Here is a 22,044-nt window from a genome sequence, read left to right on the forward strand (position 1 = left end):
TGATTGCCAAATGCCCTACCTCATGTGATCACCATTTGCAGTGTTCGCTGTCAGTTCTCCCAGAATGACAATGTAGAGTACAATGTAGCCTGTAGAGAAAGTTGCAGGCCACTGCTGCTACCTGCCAAGAAAACTTTCTTTATTTTCTTGGTGCTGTCTTAAAAAAATCATATCTTGAAATGTAAAGATTTTGGCATGAAGCATTTGCAGCATGAAATGTTTAAACTCCAGAAAAAAGACGACTTCCTCTCATTTCTGAGGGCCAGCTAAAAAGATCTAACAAGATCTTTTTCCATCAGGAGTTTTAGCCCTGATTATTTATAGCCATAGAACATAGCAGGTTAGGAGCTAGGGTTGTGGAGAAGGCCTTGGGAGGACCAGACTGTGCAAAAGTGTTTCTCTGCTCTTTTACTGAAAGAGTAGTAGATCCTTGGAACAAACTTCCAGCAGACGTGGTTGGTAAATCCACAGTAACTGAATTTAAACATCCCTGGGACAAACATAGATCCATCCTAAGATAAAATACAAAAAATAGTATAAGGGCAGACTAGATGGATCATGAGGTCTTTTTCTGCAGTAAGTCTTCTATGTTTCTATGCTCAGGGACTGAAATCCTGTTAGAATAGTTTAACTACTGAGTGGAGAGGCAACAGAGGCAATAAGACACAGTAAAGAATGTGGGGTGACTTACAGGATGCAGGAGGCCCAGAGCAGAGTATGAATTACTCATGGGCTGAAAATGATGGTTGTAGGGGCTGAAAATTTACTCAGGGGCCGAAAATTGATTTTCATTACTATAAACATTCAAACGGCATAGAAGACCATTGTTAGAAGAGATTGCTTCAAACACACACAATCTTCTTTTAAGATTTACATTTACTTTTTAGGCGTCCATAAATCACAAATACCAATAATGTTCCAATTTACCAGCATTGGATCTCTAACGAAGAAGATGGGAGTGTTGTTCCCTACAAGATCCCAATTTCCATCTTCAGTATAGAATTTCATTGCAAAGCCTCGAGGGTCACGCACTGTGTCAGCTGAGCCTGATTCGCCAGCTTAAAAAAAAATAAATCCCATGATTAAACCTTATGCTCATTGTCAATTTATTTATTTACTGTGGAATCTATAATCCAGAAGGTTGACATTTAAAAGATAAAGAGCGGAAACAGAATTGCACAGATGTAATATAAAGTTCACAAGGGTTAGCAGGAGGCTAGGAAGGGATGACCTAAATAAATGGAAACATTATTTATAAATTATCTTTTAAACACAAATAATTTACAAAATACGTTCACTGACTAAATGTAGAAAAAAGCACTTTTGAAATATTCATTAAATTTACACCTTGGTTTCATTCCTTTAAATTTATTGGAGATGCTCATTCAGCAGACTCTGGACAGCTTACAAAATATAATACTAAAACAATTAAAAACATAAAACAAAACAAGGCAATAAAAATTTAAAAATGGCCATTTTAATCAACCTGTCAAATAATGCTATAAATTATATGTCATTATTCTTTCAGATACATGCAGACATAAATATCCTTTAGAGAAATAATATACCTATATTTTGGGTATTACTACAACATGCTCCTTTATTATCCCATTTAATAACATTCTATTAAAAATTAGGAAATTATAATCAATCAACATTTCATATTGAAGGTGTTATTTATTAAATGACATTGCCCAGTATCAATTAAAAACAGCACATAAACATTCACTGTAATAAATGTGTTATAGACACACACACAAACACATATATTCAGTGAAACTCCTTTATATATGACGCAAATAAATAAGTTACACTGAAAGCCTGTAAAAGCCTTACCAACAGTTGAAAATCGAATAGCCATTGGAGTTCTTTTGCCTATGTGCTCAAATACCTTTGCCTTGCAGTATATGGTGATATCATGTGTCACTTCAAAATAGCCAAATGCTCCTGAAAAATTAAAAGTAGTTACCCTGTTAAAAATTGAAAAGATTATTCCAAATTCCATAGATTTGGAAAGAATATCACTTAAGGTAAAAAAAAACCCATTACTGTATTACATGTTTTTTAAAAAAACATTATATGCATGTACACATTTTTATGATTTTTTTGGAGGGAGGGAATGTTGATCGTTACTATAAATATAGCATTACCTTTTAATGAAAAGTCTATGATTCAACAAAGGATTCCCCTAACAAAAATGAAGAAATCAACTTTCTCTATTTTTTGTTTCCCCTGCCTAACAAATTAAAGACGTTTAATCAGATTCTAACATTTTCTGATTTCTTCTGTTTACAAATCTATGAGCCATAGAAGATTAATTAACCACAATTTTAATGTTTCAAACTTTTAAAGAAAAAAATGTTAAATGTTATTACATTGTATCTTTCAGCAAAATACAACCAGCAAAGATAAATAAAAATAAGATAAAAACATAGCTTTAAACTCTCACAAATGGAATGATTATAGATAATGCAAACTCCAATGATGAAAATCAGTTGCAAAAATTAATATTGCAATGACTAATTATCATTGGTTGCCTCTCAGAATACTACATACTCAATTTATGGCCACAATTAATCCAAAAATTTCTGTTGCTAAGTGAAACATTTATAAGTTGGACCCATTTTATGACCTTTCTTGCCACAGTTGTTAAATGAATCTTGGAATACTGTGTTCAGTTCTGGAGACCTCATCTACAAAAAGATATTGACAAAATTGAACGGATCCAAAGATGGGCTACAAGAATGGTGGAAGGTCTTAAGCATAAAATGTATCAGGAAAGACTTAATGAACTCAATCTGTATAGTCTGGAGGACAGAAGGAAAAGGGGGGACATGATCGAAACATTTAAATATGTTAAAGGGTTAAATAAGGTTCAGGAGGGAAGTGTTTTTAATAGGAAAGTGAACACAAGAACAAGGGGACACAATCTGAAGTTAGTTGGGGGAAAGATCAAAAGCAACGTGAGAAAATATTATTTCACTGAAAGAGTAGTAGATCCTTGGAACAAATTTCCAGCAGACGTGGTTGGTAAATCCACAGTAACTGAATTTAAACATGCCTGGGATAAACATATATCCATTGTAAGATAAAATGCAGGAAACAGTATAAGGGCAGACTAGATGGACCATGAGGTCTTTTTCTGCCGCCAGTCTTCTATGTTTCTATGAGAGTTGCTAAATTAGACAAACTGTTGTTAAGTGAATCTGGTTTCTTTTTGACTTTCCTTGTTGAAAAGTCATAAAATGGAATCACCCGACCCCAGGATACTGCAAGTAAATATGAGTCAATTGCCAAGTCTCTGAATTTTGGTCAGATGACAATGCTGACCAGTACTCGGTTTCAGTTACCTTCGCTACCAGTTTGGAACTGTGAATACATGTGCATGCTTCTGTGTATGCGCAGAACCTTCTACACATGCGCAGATCATCTGTGATGACTTCTGGGTGGCTGGTGGGCGGAGCCTCCTGCCACCGCTGCTACTGATTTGCCCGAACTGAGGCAAACTGGTAGCAACTCACCACTGATGGGGATGCTACAACTGAGTGAAAACTGGTCATAAGTCACTTTTTTTCAGTGCCATTGTAACTTTAAACAGTCACTACTGTAAGTCGATGACTACTCTTGTAAACATCATAGAATAAAAAAGATTCCTGAATCGATTGATTAAAAGCATAAGAGGCACAGACATAATGCAAATTCAAAAACTAACCAGCTCCTTTGGCATGGACAACTCTCTCAGGAATCCTTTCTCGGTCAAAGTGTGACATCTCATCAGTGAAAACCACATCCTGAACCAGGAGTGGGCCTCTTGGACCAACGGTCAGAACATTCAGCTTGTCTCCCACTGGGATTCCAGCTCCTGTGGTTAAGACATCGGCTTCCTGGGTTTAAAACAAATATCACAGTTATAACAATGAAACCAGCCACATTTTTTAATGGTAACGTGAAAGCGACTCAAGATTAATTTGACAGACAAAACTGAAGAGATTTGCTTTCTGTAGCTTCAGAAAAATTGGAGATGTTATTATTTCATAATATGAATTAAGAGATTAGCTATGCATCCAATAAAAGATCATTTTAATTTTAAAGGCGGCTAGTGCTAAAACACCCGTGTCCAGTGTAGGAAAGCATCAGCTAGGATAGAATTTGAAAATGCTGAGTGTTTATTCCATGCAATCTATGCACAACAATCTGATCTACTAATGGTCAAGGCACATTGGTGCCAGATAAATCAACATATTTTTTTGGGGGGGAGGGGGATTGGACATAGGTCATCTCCTACAAATAGGTGGGTTACTTATTAAGTGATATAAAATGTTTGTAGAAATTTTGCTGCCAAAACTTTGCCAAGTACATAACAGGGTATTGATAAGAGAATTTTATCACCTGCATTTAATTTAATTAAATAACTATATGGGAAAACCCAATTTTAAAAAGAATGATGATATGGAATAATGGGATGGAAATAGGACATTAATTTCAGATCAATTGATAAATGAAGAAGAATTTCTAACATACTCTGTATTAAGAGACATCATCTACTAGATGTAACCTAATGACAAAATTTACAGTTACATCATTTGTTAAGAACATTGTTTGGACCAACTGCAATTTCAACTTATGAAACATCTGAGATACTAAAACAGCTTGCTAAATCCTAGAGAATTCCTGAAAGCCTGGCATTCTAAAAAAAAATATCTTTAACAGCCACATAGATTAAACAACACCTACTATATTTTTCAGACTATACGTATTGTAATGTTCTTTCCCCCCAAAAAAATGTGGGTGGAAATGTCTGTGCATTTTATGGAGCAAATGTTGCTGAAGCCCTGCCCACGTGCTAGCCCCTACTCTTCAGCCTCTGCCTCCCAGCAATTTGCCTCCTTGCAGCAAACAGCCTAGTCAGCTTCAGCACAGTTTGATTTAGCACAAGCAGCTGATTGGCAGCTTGATCTTCCACCCAGAATACCACCCATCAGCTGCTCCAAGCTGTGGGGATTGCTGCCTGTGCTGTCCATCGCCATTGCCATCTATTGCTGCTTCTGCATGCCCCCTTTTCAGTCTGCATGCATCCCATTTTTGGCTCATTCCTGGCAGTGGAGATAGGTGGCGGCAGCGATTCCTGCTGCCTGGAATGGGCTGAAAACGGGATGCGCAAGGACCCAAAATGAGGTCTGCGGACAGTGCAGAGGTGATGTTAGATGGTAGTGCTAATGGGTGATGTCAGCACCAATGGGCAGCAGCAATCCCCACATACTGGAACAGTTTATTAGTGGTATTTGGGGAGGCAGATCCAGTGATGAAATGCTCCTGGTTCAGGCATGTCAGCTGATTGTTGCAGAGCTGGTAGCAATAGCAGCACAAGGCTTTGCCCACCTGTCCAGATTCCACCATTTCAGTTTGTTTACCCTCTGCGCATGCACAGAATGCTTTGTGCATGTGCAGAGGTTAAAAGAACCCAAATGATGGTATCTAGGCAGGTGGGAAAAGCCTCACACTGCCATAGCTACTGGCTCTCCAACGACTAATAGACACACCCGAACTGGGAGCATTTTATCCCTGGGCAGATCCAACCATAAATCAAGCTGTGCTGAAGCTGCCCAGGCAGTTTGCTGCAAGGAGATAAATTGCTGGGAAGCAGAGGCAGATTTTTTTTCTTGTTTTCCTCCCCAAAAAATCTGTGCATTTTACACTCCATAGCATCTTATAATCCAAAAAATATGGAATATACCCAGATGAGCAGAGAGTAATACCAAATTTAACATTAGATTACCAATTATGAGCCGAGGTGGCACAGTGGATAGAGTGCTGTACTACAGGCCACTAAAGCTGACTGCTAGATCAGCAGTTCAAATCTCATCACCTGCTCAAGGTTGACTCAGCCTTCCATCCGTTCTAGGTGGGTAAAATAAGGACCCAGATTGTGGGGACAATAGGCTGCCTCTGTTAAAAAGTGCTATTGCTAACATGTTGTAAGCCATCTTGAGTCTAAGGAGAAGGACGGCATTAAAAAAATCGAATAAATAAATTAATTAATAAGAAAACAAAAACCCAATTAATAAACTGTCAAACAAGCTAACAATAAAAAGCCCAACTTAAGAACCACCAAGGCTACTTCTAACAATACTGGCAGGTCAAGTCACTAAAATATAAAATGAGAGAAACCCCCATTCTGTATCAACACTGATGATGCCACCTAGTTTGTGTAATGCAAGAAAGCAATCAAGCTTAGAGAGTACCAATGACTCCTCATTTTAAAGCAGAGCTACTAATATTCTCTTCTAATGTAAATGGATTCTATTATGGCCAAAAGACTGGTGTTGCATCATTGGAAAGATAAATGTATCCTTAGACATTAGAAATTGATGACCTGACGGCACTTGCCATTTATGAGCGGATTGCGTATATATGTATATATACGCATTGTGGGACTCAAACAAATGAGTCCCACAATGAGATACGGAACTCATTTATATAAATTAGGTTTAAATCAGTGGTCCCCAAACTACGACTCGCGGGCAGGATGCGGTCCACTGAGGCCATTTACCCGGCCCGCGGCAGCATACGAGATTTTACCATCTATATACTAAGTTCCCGAATCTCCTCTCCACTCTGCTGCTGAGCGTCTAGCGACAGCAAGGAAGAGGAAAGCCTGGGGGCAGGGAGGAAAGCACCCTGTGGCAAAGCAGCAACAGTTCCTCTCCCTAAAGGTGAGAAAGAAATTGGCCAATTGCTTTCCTCCCTGCCCCCCTGGCTTTCTGCCTCCTCCTCCTCCAGACGCTCAGCTGCAGATCGTCTTGGTCCCTCCAGTGCCAATTTTGCTTTTTTTTTTTTTCGCCGGTGAGGTTTGCATGCGTTTGGGCACTTTTGGCATTGGGGGGGGGTCTGCTGCGGAGAGGGAGAGAGAGAGAGAAAAAAAGAGGGAGAGATAGAAAGGGAGTGAGAGAGAGAGAAATAAATCAAGAAAGAGAGGGAGAGAGAGAGCGGGAGAGTGCTGCTTTTTTGCTTCTTCGCTGCCCCGCGGGGAGCCTGGAAGCCCTGCAAGAGCATCTGGAGGGGGCAGTAAACAAGCCATCTGGACCCCCTGCGCACTAACTTGTTAACGGCCATGCTGTCCCGGATCATGGGGAGGGGAGCTTTTCCCCGGCCAGGCAACAGCGAGGCCCTCCCAATGCTTGCCTGCCGCCCAGGCCCCGCGCTTGGAGCCGGGGGCGACAGGCCTAGCCTCGGCTTACTTGGCCCCGGCGTGGCTGGAGCGCGGGGCGGAGTAGGCAGTGGTGGCGGCTGCTTCAGGCCCACCCCCGAACTGAACTTCCTTTGGCTTCCTTCGAGGCAAAGCTGCAAAGCTCACCTGCCACCTCGAAGGAAGCCAAAGCTGATCTCAACGAGGACCGACTGTTGGTCCCTTGAAGCTGCCGCCACCGCCGCCCACTGCGGAGATCCCTTCGCCCGAACGGAGGTGGCGGCGGCGGGCTCAAGGGACCAAGAGCCGGGCTTTCTCGGCACTGAATTGTTGCAGCCTCTGAGGCCGCCTCCGCCTCCGGGCGAAGGGATCTCCTCGGTGGGTGGCCTCGGAGGCTGCAGCAACGCAGCTCCGAAAAGGACCAGCAGTTGGTCCCTTGAACCTGCCGCGGTCACCGCCTCCATTCAGGCGAAGGGATCTCCGCAGTGGGCGGTGGCGGTGGCAGCTTCAAGGGACCAACAGCCGGTCCTCGTTGAGCTGAGCTTCCTTTGGCTTCCTTCCTTTCTCCACCAAGGAGATCCCTTCGCCTGGAGGCGGAGGCGGCCTCAGAGGCTGCAATAATTCAGCCCCGAGAAAGACCAGCTCTTGGTCCCTTGAGCCCACCACTGACGCCTCTGTTCGGGTGAAGGGATCTCCGTAGTGGGCGGCGGCAGCAGCAGCTCCAAGGGACCAACAGCCAGTCCTCGTTGAGCTGAGCTTCCTTTGGCTTCCTTCGAGGCGGCAGGTGAGCTTTGCAGCTTTGCCTCGAAGGAAGCCAAAGGAAGCTCAGCTCAGGGGCGGGTCTGAAGCAGCCGCCGCCTACTCCGCCCTGCGCTTCGGCCGCACCAGGCAGCTCTGGTGGGTGCGGGGCAGCAGGGCGAGCCGCAAAGGTGGCGCAGACAAACGTGGGTCGATGGGAGGGCACTGAGCAGTAGCCATGGGGCAATGATGTGGCGGTTGGCTGCAAGGCACCGGCGGCAGTGGCGGCTTGATGTGTTGCAGGACGCCGTACATTGCTGGCACTGCGCTGGGCATGGGGCTGGCACCTCCATCCTGGCCCAGCCAGTGGGCCATTGCCAGCCTCGTGCCCATGCCCAGCGCAGTGCCAGCAATGTACTGCGACCCGATGTCGGTGCCACCGTCTTGGAGCTTCTGCTTGCATCTGACTGCCCCGCGGCGTGTTGCAGGGCAGAAGAAAAAAGAAGAGAGAAAAAAAGGAGAGAGGGAGAGAGAAAGAAAGCAAGAGAGAGAGGGAGAGAAAACAAGTGAGAGTGGGAGGGAATGTGAGAGAGAAAAAGAGAAAAATGAGAAAATGATGGAGGGAAAGAACGAGGGAGAGGGAAACAAAACAAATGAGAAAGAAGGAAAAAAAGGGAGAGGGAAGAGAGAAGTGGAAATGAGGGAAGGAGGGAGGGAGGGAAAGAAGGAGAAATGGAGGGAAAAGGAAGGAAGGAAAGGAAGAAGGAAGGAAGAAGAAATGGAGGGAACAAGGTAGGAAGGAAGAATGAAATGAATGGAGGGGCGGAGAAAGGAAGGACTTTTTTTGGGGGGGTGTAAATTTTTTTAAATTTTTCTCTCAACATACATTCAAACAATACAATGTACCATCTAATTTTCCCTGAATAAAATGCGGTATTTTTTCAGTAACTAATATCAATCATCAAAAAAGTTGCAAAAGATTTTTTTCTAATGTTGTCATCCAGGTACATACTTTTCTTTTAATTAAATTCCCTCCTTAATGTTCCTTCAAAAGGTACAACACCAATTATATTTCTAACTTATTAACCATTATGCCAAAGTGCTTCCTTCTTTCTTTATATATTTTTCTATATATATTTTTATACATTTTTCTATAAACCAAGAAAACCTTGTATAGCCAATCAGATGTTAACAAAAGAAAATTAAAAACAAAACATAAACATGTATGAATTTCAGATTTCTCCCCCCCCCCCAAGTAGTATGTTCCCATTTAGTTTTTTTACATTAAAATAAGGTATTTGCAGTGTGCATAGGTATTTGTTCATAGTTTTTTTTAATAGTCCGGCCCTCCAACAGTCTGAGGGACAGTGAACTGGCCCCCTGTGTAAAAAATTTGGGGACCCCTGGTTTAAATTATACTTATATAAATGTATTCTAAATATATATGTATTTGACACTAGATCCATAACTATATAATACATATAAATACATATATTAATATGAGTTGTAATTATTTATATATAAAATGATATGTACCCTTTTTGATGTTATTATGCCTTACTTTTCCTTTTTTTAAAAGCACTTGATGTTTTTTCCCCATTTTTAAACAATGCACTCCTTTTTACATTTGTGAGGTGTTTTAATCTGTAATTTTGCAAACTTCTTAAAACCCACCTCTGCCGTTAGGCATGGGCGAATTGAGACATCTCCCCTGGGCCCATAGTTCCCTCTAAGCTGAGCAGTGAGCAATCACTCACTTAAAAATCATCATCAACTCAAGAGTTTTCCAAACCTGCCCAGAAGCCTAGAGGGAAAGAGTGAGAGGGAAGGAGAGAGAGAGGAAGAGAGGAAGAGAGAGAAACAGATAGAAAAAAGAGAGGAAGGAAAAGAGAAAGAAAAAGAAAAAGAATGGGAGTAAGGAAGAGAGAAAGAAAATCAAAATCTATTTTGAAACTAGCTCAACTATTTAAGTGGCATTTTGATATTGATAGAGTTGCCCTATTATGAGCTCACTGTTATAGACACACAGTACAGTATTTTATTTTGAAATTCTCTGAGGCAAAACAGGGTGGGTTTTTTATTTGTTTGTTTGTTTATTTATTATTTCTGTGCCGCCCAGTCCCGAAGGGACTGCCGCTCAGACACTATACGTTTCCGCCCACCCCCCCAAAAAATTAGAGGGAACACTGCCTGGGCCTATATAATTTATGCATGGTATGTTTGTGTGTGTGTCTTGTTTTTTAAATAAGGGGTTTTTAGAGAATTTTTAATATTAGATTAGTTACATTGTTATTTTTGTGAGCCGCCCGGAGTCTGCGGAGGGGGCGGCATACAAATCTAATAAATAAATAAAATAAATAATTATTTATAAATAAAATAAATAAATAAATTTAAAACAATAAAAGAATTTATAAAAAGAAAAGGCTATTCTTTAAATTAAGCTATGCTGACATCAAAAAGTTGTTTTTCCCTCCAGAGAAAGATGTGCCCCTCAGATTTTAAAGTCAGCAAATGAAATAACCAGAATTCTAAGAATCACAACTTCTTCAAAAGCATTTCATAATTAAAGCTTTTAGACCAATGGTATTATATTTATATGGTACATAGTTTAGGAAATGTTTCTCATAATTGAACCACAAAGTTTTCTGCTTGCATAGGTGCTATTCAGACTCAGGAATTTATGTGCTTCAGGTAAGATGCTTAAATGACATTGCTATAATGCAATGAGAGAGTGTTTCATATTGTTACCACCTCTTGCAATGTTTCCTGAAATTAAACAACTAATTTTCTGCTTTGAATGAAAACTATTGAACATGGCTATCACCGGGGTGGGTTCTGTTTTTCTTTGCTGCTGGTTCGCTCCTTGATATGCACACATGCATGTTCAGAAGCAAAAAAACAAGATGGCAGCGTCTATATATGGTGATTTTATATATTTTTGAATGTTCTCCCAGCACTTCCCTCAAAAGCCAATACTTAACCTACGCTTCATTCTTGCCAAATAATGTTGTGGAATTTCAAATGAGAATTCTGCATTTGGTTTCATATCATTGATCATTCATCCTTGGTGATTCATGGTTGACTAGGGTAGCATTTAGCAAGGGCTAATTTATCTAAGTATTCAAATCATTGTGTCAAACAGGATAACCCAATGCATCCCACTCAAGAGGAAAGATGAGAAACACGATCATGCAAATGAAATCTTGTAGGAATTACTAACAACTTGTAATCTACTTTTTCATCTCAAGGAGTTATTCAAAAATTTATTCAGTTCAGAAACAACATGGATAAAGCATCCTGGGTAACTTTAAGAAAGAAACTAAAGTAGTATTTTTTTAAAATGGAGGCCAAAGACAGATCCCAGTTTAAGTGATAATTTACTCTTCTTTAGTGACAACTTGAAGATTTTTTGACATTAATAAAATAACTATGTGCAACAAGATTCTGGGTGATATATCCCAATCTTGTTATACTGTAGTACAGGGGTGGATTTTTTTTAATTTATTTATTTATTTATTTATTTATTTATTTATTTATTTATTTATTTATTTATTATTTATTTATTTATTTATTTGTTTGTTTGTTTGTTTGTTTGTTTGTTTGTTTATTTATTTATTTATTTATTTATTTAGTTATTTATTTATTTAGTTAGTTAGTTAGTTAGTTAGTTAGTTAGTTAGTTAGTTAGTTAGTCAGTCCAATACACAATGAGGGTTTTAGTGGGTATATATCTATATACACATAGTAAAATACATGATGAAGGTTATAGAGGAGATACTCATAGTAAAATATATCTAAGAAATAATAGAAAAGAATATATAGTAATAGAACATATCAATGAAAGAATAGAAGAAGAGATATAGGAATAGAAGAAAGGTATAGGAGATATAGGAGAGCAATAGGACAGGGGACGGAAGGCACTCTAGTGCACTTGTACTCGCCCCTTACTGACCTCTTAGGAATCTGGATAGGTCAACCATAGATAATCTAAGGGTAAAGTGTTGGGGGTTTGGGATGACACTATGGAGTCCGGTAATGAGTTCCACACTTCGACAACTCGGTTACTGAAGTCATATTTTTTACAGTTAAGTTTGGAGCAGTTAATATTAAGTTTAAATCTGTTGTGTGCTCTTGTGTTGTTGTAGTTGAAGCTGAAGTAGTCGCCGACAGGCAGGACGTTGCAGCATATGATCTTGTGGGCAATACTTAGATCTTGTTTAAGGCGTCTTAGTTCTAAACTTTCTAGGCCAAGGATTGAAAGTTTAGTCTCACAGGGTATTCTATTTTGAGTGGAGGAGTGAAGGGCTCTTCTGGTGAAGTATCTTTGGACATTTTCTTGAGATTCATTTCTAAGATTTTACTTATCTTCCCTATCTGTTTATATCATAACAGAAGTGCACTTTTTGTATGCGCACCAGATATGATCCTCTGTGCATGCAGAGAAGTCTTTGCGTATGTGCAGAGGGATTTTTGGCAATCCACAGCGATTGAAGAACCAGTTCAGGAGCATGGACCACTGGTCATCGCTGCCAGTTCAGTGAGTGGGAGCAAATTTCTGCTATCAGTTCTAAAGAACTGACCAAAACCAGAAACAACCCACCACTGCTGCAGTGGTGTGCAAATTTAAGTGGTGTGTCAAGTCAAATGTATAAGAAAATCACTATCTATGAATACATTTGTCTAGTTGAATGCTTCAGGGAACTTTCATCACGAGGCCTCATAAAACAGAAAATATTCCCACCGTTCCAAAACTTTTGATAAATCGGTTTTTTTACTGCTGTGCTGCATGAATAAAAAAGTCATTAAAGGTGGCCCTAAGGTATTACGCGATATCAGAAATCTTTTAAGATCTGTTATTAAATTGTAATTCTTAAATATGAAAATTGGGGGAAATAACCATAGCACATAAATGAAGGTTATAATCAAATTAACTACCATCAAATTTAATTAGGTTTAAAAATGTTAAATGTAACAATAATGAAATAGCAGCAATAATTTTATTTATTATGTGCTTATAAGAAAAGATAGCACTCTTCTACAATAAAACAACAAATCTAACAAAATCTGTCCAGACCCTAGTTACTAAATTTATATTAATGCATTTATTCAATTCTGGGTTTTAGAGCAGTATTATTTCCAGAGTGTACAAAACAGGAATATTCCAACATTGCAAAATGCTTGATAAATTTATTTATATTAATGCATTTATCCAATTCTGGGTTTTAGAGCAGTATTATTTCTGGGTTTTAGAGCAGTATTATTTAACTTTCATTTCTTTGCTACAAGTATCTGCTGTGAAATCATTCAGCTAAAATACACACAATTGTTCATCCCAGTAACTCCAAAGACAAAAAAGGCAGTAAAATAATAAACATTATTCTTCACCGTGGCTATTTCTTATACTAATGAAGTGCTGAAATCTTGACATTGGGTTTCTTAGTTGCTTTGTATGCTTAGTTGCTTTATATAAAATTGTAATAAAATGTTTAGAGAGGAACCTAAGGATAAAAGATGCATATTAACTTATTCAGCCAGGATTATATTTGGAAACATGGCCAACATATTTAATTCAATGCCTTGCAAAACACCTTTGGGGTGGTGTATATAAATCATAATGAGGTTTTTCATTATATCAACCTACATGATAGCATTGTTAATACACCCATTTAAGTTACCTGTATTTAAAAAAATATTTCTAAAAGCTCTATGCTTCAGGCAACCAGTGACAGCTTGAATATCAACTTCTTATTTTACCATATTTATGGGTTTTTAAAATCTATATATTTAAAAGGTCTTCCTCATGCAATTTAATCTCATAATTAAATTAAATAGAGTTGAATGCTGATAACAAATCTTAATGGGCATTTATACCACAGGGAAGTATCTCAAAGGATTTAATTTACATGCAATCACTTTGTTAATCCAGTTGCAATTAAGATATTCGGTACAATTTTAAATTTAAATGGTCTTTTCTATTTTTAAAAGATATTCTTTAATTATAATAGCAAAAAGCATACGGCTTTAAAGCTAAATATAATACGCGTATCAGAACTTTGAAGCTCATCAAAACCTCGTAGTACGCTTTCTGGATGCTATTTTAAAAAAATAAAATGAGAAAAAAACAATTACAAAACTCATCTCTCATTGCTCATTCTATTACACATGCCAAGATACTAAACAGGGTACAATTTTGTATTTTTCATTTTTAAAAAAAAAGTCTTTATTGATTTTCTACACATAAAAAAACAGTCAAAACAAGCAAAACATACATAGGGGAAGGGGGACTAGGGGTAAAAAGGGACAAGGCAGTATGTTAGTGTAAATGATATTCAGGTATATGATATTAACATAAATGATATTAACGTATATGATATTCATTCTATTAATCAAGTTTAACATTCTATTAATATTAACTCAAGTTTCATATTAGTTCAAGTTTAGTACAGTGGTACCTCTACTTACGAACTTTTCTAGATAAGAACCGGGTGTTGAAGATTTTTTTGCCTCTTCTCAAGAACCATCTTCCACTTACAAACCCAAGCTTCCGAAACTGTAACTGGAAAAGACTGGGAGAAGCCTCCGTGGGGCCTCTCTAGGAATCTCCTGGGAGGAAACAGGGCTGGAAAAGGTGGGGAGAAGCCTCTGTGGGGCCTCTCTAGGAATCTCCTGGAAGGAAACAGGGCCTCCACCCTCCCTCTGGTTTCCCTAATCGCATGCATTATTTGCTTTTACATTGATTCCAATGGGAAAAATTGCTTCTTCTTACAATTTTTTTTAACTTAAGAACCTGGTCACAGAACGAATTAAGTTCGTAAGTAGATGTATCACTGTATTTCCAAAAGCCTTTTACACTTATTTTTCATTAAACTGTGATGCCAATGTTATTTGGAAAAATCAGTAATCAGGATGCTATTGTGTGCATGATCATTCCCAAAACATCCATATTGGTAGTCCTTGCTTAACAATGGTAACTAGGACTGAAATATCTGATGCTAAACAAGGTAGTCCTTAAACGTGGAATCATATGACGGATGGAAATCCACCTTTCCATAGCTGTTGTTGTCAGTACTACGTACTGCACTGGTTGGATTTGTCAATATATGAACTAACCAGCAATGTATGTTTGGAGGAAATGGTATAATATTACTTTAAGGGCTAGGTTGCAATAATGTTACTTTAAGGATTAGGCTGCAATTAGCCATAAAAGGGAGACAGATGTGCTGCTCTCTATTGGGTTGTATTGTACTGTATTGTTGGTTGTTGGTGGCTATTGCAGTTAGTCTTGATAGTGCTTGCTATATAAGGACCTGTATTGTGGGGGCAATATGCTGGCTCTGTTAAAAAGTGCTATTACTAACATGTTGTAAGCCGCCCTGAGTCTAAGGAGAAGGGTGGCATAAAAATTGAATGAATGAATGAATGAATGAATGAATGAATGAATGAATGAATGAATGAATAAATATTGCTGTGTGCTAAGTTTTGCTGTGTGCTAAATATTGGTCTATGTACCTGCTATGTGTTAAACATTGGTCTATGGATTGTATTATGGTATTGCATGGAACTGTGTGTAATATTTATTTATTGGATTTATTTATTGGATTTGTATGCCGCCCCTCTCCAGAGATTAATGATTAGTGCTGTATGTTTAAAACCGTATATTACTTAATTTGGATATTTATTATTTATTTTATTTATTAATTGGAGTTGTATGTCACCCCTCTCCATGGACCCAGGGCGGCTCACAACATATAAAAAAAAACAATATACAATAAATATACAGTTGTTTCACTATTGCTGTTAGCCGCCCCGAGTCTGCGGAGAGGGGCGGCATACAAATCTAATAAATGAATGAATGAATGAATGAATGAATGAATGAATGAATGAATAAATAAATAAATAAATAAAACATCTGAAATCCAATTAATATAAATAACTAATCTAAAACCATTCTAAAAAGCTTGAACCATTAATATATGTAGCTGACTGTATATGCTGGTTAGTCTATTGTATAAATTGTGAATAATATTTTTACCTTTACTATATTGCTTTGTGTTATTGGGCTGGACAACCACCACTGCCACATATACTCTGTTTGAAGTTTGGTTTTAATCCCATTGTGGAATGCTAATAGTTGTTATGCAAGGGACACAGCTTGTTAACTAAGGATATCCTCACAACTTCCTACTGGCAAAGTCAATGGCGAAGGTGGCAGGAAGTTGTAAATATCAAGTGGCAATGGGCAGATAAATGGCTGTCATGGAGTGAGAACTGGGATTGTTTGCTGCCAGCTGATGGAAAATGTGTATTTCTCCCACATGGCACGAACATAGCAGGGCTGGCAGTGGCTGCTGATGGATGTGGGATGATACATAGGTGGTTGGATTGACTGGCCTGGGAGTGGCTGCTGCCAAGTACAGAACCATGTGAGAGATACTACAATGCAAAAGCATGATCGGGCCAGGTGCTGCAGAGTAAATTGCAAAAACAATTTACAGAAAGAACTTGCAAATTTCTCTGCCATTAAGTTTGAGTTTGCTTGTGGGCAACTGGCAGGGAAGCTTACAAATGGCAACCAAATGACTGCAGGACACTATAAATATCAAAAGCATGGGCTGGTTGCCACATGCCCAGGTAATGTATATGTGCATGCTGGCTGAAACTTTAAGAACGTAATAAGTACCATTTGTTCAGTGCCATCGTTTGAATGATTGATGAATAAGTGATTGTTAACTAAGAACTATCTGTATACTGTATTTGAAATCAAACTGGTGACACTATGTCTGTTATGCATTTGGGGCAATACATATTCAATTGCAAAAACAGAAAGAGATTGAGTAGGATTTCTTCATTTATATCACTCTCCTACTCTAACTGTTGCAACCATTTCCCCTGTTATTTCAAAAGGAGTCTGAAGTTTCTGTGGCAGATTTTCTGATAAGAGATGGGAGATGGAATTAATCCCTTGAAGTTGCTTATCCACCTTTTCTACCATTTATCACAGAATAGAAATAACTGGGTGCAAGCTGGGCAAGAGTGCTAATCATATTAATGCATCTCAGCAAAATGAATAATCTCCATAATGAACTCACACTTAGTAAGTGCTATGTTCTAAAACTATTACTGTGCTTTTACTGGAAGAAACACTCCCATCCAGTAAAAAATAATAATAAAATTGAATCTTAATTGAATTGAACCCTTTAATAATACTGTATGACTTCCTAGGCTGTATCTAATTATTTTCACCTATTTAAAAGGATAACTTTGGTGAATCCTTTCAATCTCTACTTGTTGAATAAACTCTAGATCTGCTTTGCAAATTGCAGGCTAGGAAGGGAGCGAAGGAGAAAACAGCAAAGGAAACTTATCATACAAACTGAAGATGGATCATGTACTGCTATACACAGCCATCTTTTGGACAACTTAGCTAGAAATATAAAAACATCAAAAATATTTAAGCTGAAGAATCACCTGCTTGTATCCTGGTTCAGTCTGTTAAATTGTACATTAAAATCTTAAAAGGAAATTTGGGGAAGAGAATATACAGTAAATTTCAACTTTACTGCACTGTAAACAAATGCATTTGATTGATAAAGAGGGAAATCAACTTTATTGCTCTTCATTCTATTCCAGAATCTTCAATCAAAATAGCCTAAAATAATTAATGATCCCATTATTTAATAATTGAGCTTCCTGGTTAATAAAAAAGAAAAGGAAAACAGAACAAAATTGACTAGTATTGACTTTTCCTTAGATGTGTTTATGATTGCAGAGTTTTGTTTCTTCCATTCAACCATGTCAGGTAATGACAAGGATTTTTCAGAAGATGTTTGACAATGCCTAGAGCTCAGAGTGAGCCAAGTCCAAGGTCACCCAGTTGGCTCTGTGCCCAAGGCAAGTCTAGAACTCACACTCTCCCATTTTCTAGTCCGATGCCTTAACCACTACACCAAACTGGCTCTCTTGCAGTTTATTATGTTGTATTAAAGTAATTACCAGTTAAGCAGACAAAAAACAGACTGTTTGCTTCATCTTAATTGGATTCTCAAAAGCATCCTGAAAATGAGACTGCTTACTTTTATCCCAGCTTCTTCATTTATTCTAATGGCTAAAGTTGAAAATTATATTTCAAGTCAGAATAAAGCATAGGAAATTAGGAAGATTTCAATTTATACTTGACCACTGGTATCGTTTAGATTGATACTAATTCTTCTTAAATACTTCTTTCAGTGGTCAAGTATAAATTTATTTCTCTTGAAGATAAGGTTCAAAAAACTTGGTATGGATGGATTATACCAGGACCTGCATTTTCTCTTTGTAAAATGGTACAGTGAATACCGTATTTCATTGAATAGGTCAATAGAATCTGTCACAATCTATCAATCTGCCAGAATATGACAGACATTAAAGACGTACACTGAGAGCATATGCACCAAGAGAAATTCCTTGTGTGTCCAATCACACTTGGCCAATAAAATAATTCTATAATAATTCTATAATTCTATAAAGTATTTTCCTTCTTGATAGAAATAAGTCATTATAAATTGATTTAAGACATAGTTAAGAATTGTTTGTCCCAAAATACAGTAAGCTACATTAGACTAATTTGTAAGAAAAGGAAAATAAGTCATTTTGTCCAGAGGTTCCTCAATAATTTATAACAGTTTGCTCTATTGCACAGATCTCCAAATTTGGCAACTTTAAAACTTGTGGATATCAACTTCCAGAATTCCACAGCCTGTGAAGTCAACAAATCTTAAAGTTTCCAAGTTTAGAGACCCCTGTTCTAATAGTTAAAACAGCTGGAAACCAGGAGACCAGCCAAAAAACCCATCCAGATGACTTTTGGTCAGTCAATCTCACCTCACAGGATTGTTGTGGAGAAAATAGGAAGAGGAAGGAATATTAAGTATTAAGTATTATTAAGTATAATAATAATAACAATAATAGTTGTTGTTGTCAATACAACACAGCAAACGAGTTTACTATGCTGGATTTCGTATTTCATCATCAGTCGGGTGCTTCCCAAGCACCTAGGACTGCGTGATATAGCTGCAAATTATATGTGCCGATCCCAGTAAAGCGGCTTTTGGCAATTGACAGATGGAAATTTTGTGAATTCAGACGGTTTTCAAAAGTCCGCTGAGGTCCTTTGGCACTGCGCCCAGCGTGCCAAGGACCACTGGAACCACTTTCACTGGCTTATGCCAGAGTCGTTGCAGCTCGATTTTTAGATCTTCATATTTCACTAATTTCTCTAGCTCTAATTTTGGTATTATTATTATTATTATTATTATTATTATTATTATTATTATTATTATTATTATCCACCTATCTCACTGTGGGGCTACTCTAGGTGGCTTACAATAAAAAGGGGAAAAAAGAAAAGGACTCTATAAACCGTAAAATAAAACAATAAAATAATTGGGGGTCTGGGAACACTAAGGAAAATACAACTATATGATAACCCAAAAGATGGACAGAGAGGGTTCGTTCGAGTGTAACGGGTGTGTGTGGAAACGGACATGAATCCAGCATCCGCTTTTACATTGAAGCTCTCCCAAACCAACCGGCAGAGCCAGGTATGAATGCTTGTCCCTTTGAACTCTTTATAAACTATGATTAAAATAAGGGAGGAAAAGAAAACAAGTTACTCTTTACTCAACTTTTATTTTACGTGATATTTTTAGTTGCGTTATATTTTACCAGCATGGAACACGCTACTTAGTTATTGCAAAGACAGAGAGATGTAGAGTATCCAAACCAGATCAAATCTTATTTCTGAAACTATTTCTAAACTTAGCCAATCTCCTCTCTTCACCGACAACGAAACTACTGCAGTTCCCTCTTCCCAATTATTAACCACATATCTCCAATTCCGTTTTGCTGTTATCTGCTGTCCCATTACAAAATACTTCTCTTCGGTTCCATGAACAATACACTGTATTACCACCACGCTACTCCAGGTTGATCTCCTCCGCCCCCTCACCGGATGGGCTGCCTGACAGACTTTCCCAGGCACGCAAACGCGCGCCAGAAACAGATTCTGCCGGGACACGGGGAGGTTCCACCTGGGATCCCCTTATGTACCTGGGATCCCCGCTGCTCTTGCCAGCGCTTCAGCTGCTCCTTGGCGTAATCTTGACCGCAGGCCATTTTTGAGAGGCTCTGAGACCCCGAATGAGACACCGGGATGCTGTCGGCTGGGGAAGCGTTTGTGTCAAGGTTCTTTATTACGAAAAGGGGGGTCGAGTCACCAAAGCTGCATCACTCGCAACCACCCTCGTTAACACCCGGCTTCAACTGCTTAATATATAAACCAGCTGCTGAAATTTCAACGCCCCGCGGCCCCGCCTCTTCCTTTCTTCATTGGTTTGGGGCTCCATCACCGCGTTTCCTCTCCGATGCTTGTTGGGTCAAGACTCAAGAGTCGAATGACTTGATATTTCGGATGCTTGCAAAGGAACATTTGGAGGCAGGGTAGCTGGCCAGTTTGCGGATCTGAGGAAAAAAAGAAACGGTTGGAAGGAAGAAGTAGCTACAAAGCAACTGGTCTGATGAGATCACCTTATTATTTGACAGGTAAATGTGCACAGAAGCATCCTTGAACTTGATGCTTGCCTGATGTTTGAAACTAAAGCTCTCCATAGGGGTAGTTTTATACTATTATTATTATTATTAGTAGTAGTAGTAGTAGTAGTAGTAGTAGTAGAGTATAGTATAGTATAGTATAGTATAGTATAGTATAGTATAGTATAGTATAGTATAGTATAGTATAGTATAGTATAGTATAGTATAGTAATAACAACAGAGTTGGAAGGGACCTTGGAGGTCTTCTAGTCCAACCCCCTGCTTAGGCAGGAAACCCTACACTACTTCAGACAGATGGTTATCCAACATCTGCTTAAAAACTTCCAGTGTTGGGGCATTCACAACTTCTGGAGGCAAGCTCTTCCACTGATCAATGGTTCTACTGTCAGAAAATTTCTCCTTAGTTCTAAATTACTTCTCTCCTTGTTTAGTTTCCACCCTCAGGTGCTTTGGAGAATAGGTTGACTCGTTCTTCTTTGTGGCAACCCCTGAGATTTTGGAACACTGCTATCATGTCTCTCCTGATCCCTCAACTTACGATCACAATTGAGCCCAAAATCTCTGTTGCTAAGTGAGTTTTGTCCCATTTATACTTTAACCTTTCCTGCCACAGTTGTGAAGTGAATCACTACACTGGTAAGTTAGTAACACAGTTACGAGGGCTGGGTTCCACTTTCCTTCGCCTCCAGTTTGCGTTGTGACATTGCACGCTCAACGCTCTGCTCGCATGTACGTGCGCATCCCCCATGCAGTTCTGCATATGCTCAGTAGCTATAATCAGCTCGAAACACAGCTGAGGAGCTGATCAACTGTGCTTTGGGCCAAGGAATAAAGCTAAGTATAAATCTTGAGGCAGGTGGGAGGCCCTTTTTCAAGCAACAGCAGAAGAAAAAACATCCAAACAGTAAAAAAATTGAAAAATATACCCCCCAAAAGATGGCAGCGTCCATGGACCAGCACCGACCAAACCAGATCCATGACATTATTGTGACATCACCAGCGGGTCGCTACTGGTTCAGGTGATCTGGTCCAAACTAGGAGGAGCCCACACCTGGTGGTTGTTAAAAGCATAGAACTTCATCGCCTTCAATCTGACCTAAATGTAGTTCACAAAATCATTTATGTTATCTAAGCCCAAAATTTCAAGTCTTGTGGAATAAGGTATATTGCTGCACGCATAGGAGTGGAGAACTCTTGTTGTGAAATATTTTTGGACTCTCTCAATTGTATTAATATCTGATATGCAGTGCGGGTTCCAGACTGGTGAGCTGTATTCAAGAATTGGTCTAGCAAAGATTTTGTATGCTCTGGTTAGTAGATTAATATTGCCAGAGATGAAGCTATGCAGGATTAGATTAATAACTGTCCTACCTGTCAATGATTTCTTCCAGTGCAGTTTTTAGATTCAAGTTGATTTTAGCTGAAGTTTCTTTTGTAGGTTAATGTCCTTAACCCCCCAGTTAAGGACATTAACCTACAGCAGTGCATCATCTAGGTTGTGGAACTGGCAATGGGTTGATGTCTTTTGTAGA

General features: G+C 38.7%; 1 protein-coding gene across 2 annotated transcripts in view; it reads right to left on the reverse strand.

Moving 5' to 3' along the window:
- Positions 1 to 20,226, reverse strand: part of LOC139172352 (catalase-like) — a 33,953-nt gene extending 13,727 nt beyond the window's left edge. For both annotated transcript variants that reach the window (XM_070761383.1, XM_070761393.1), the window contains exons 1-4: positions 20,012 to 20,226; positions 3,713 to 3,884; positions 1,837 to 1,947; positions 928 to 1,058 (exon numbers count right to left, since the gene is read on the reverse strand). In XM_070761383.1, coding sequence (XP_070617484.1) covers positions 928 to 1,058; positions 1,837 to 1,947; positions 3,713 to 3,884; positions 20,012 to 20,077 — 480 coding nt within the window. In that variant the 5' untranslated portion in view covers positions 20,078 to 20,226. The remainder of the gene's footprint in view (positions 1 to 927; positions 1,059 to 1,836; positions 1,948 to 3,712; positions 3,885 to 20,011) is intronic.
- Positions 20,227 to 22,044: the final 1,818 nt, after the last annotated feature.

This window comes from Erythrolamprus reginae, chromosome 1, assembly GCF_031021105.1.
Source record: "Erythrolamprus reginae isolate rEryReg1 chromosome 1, rEryReg1.hap1, whole genome shotgun sequence".
NCBI classification, from domain to species: Eukaryota; Metazoa; Chordata; class Lepidosauria; order Squamata; family Dipsadidae; genus Erythrolamprus; species Erythrolamprus reginae.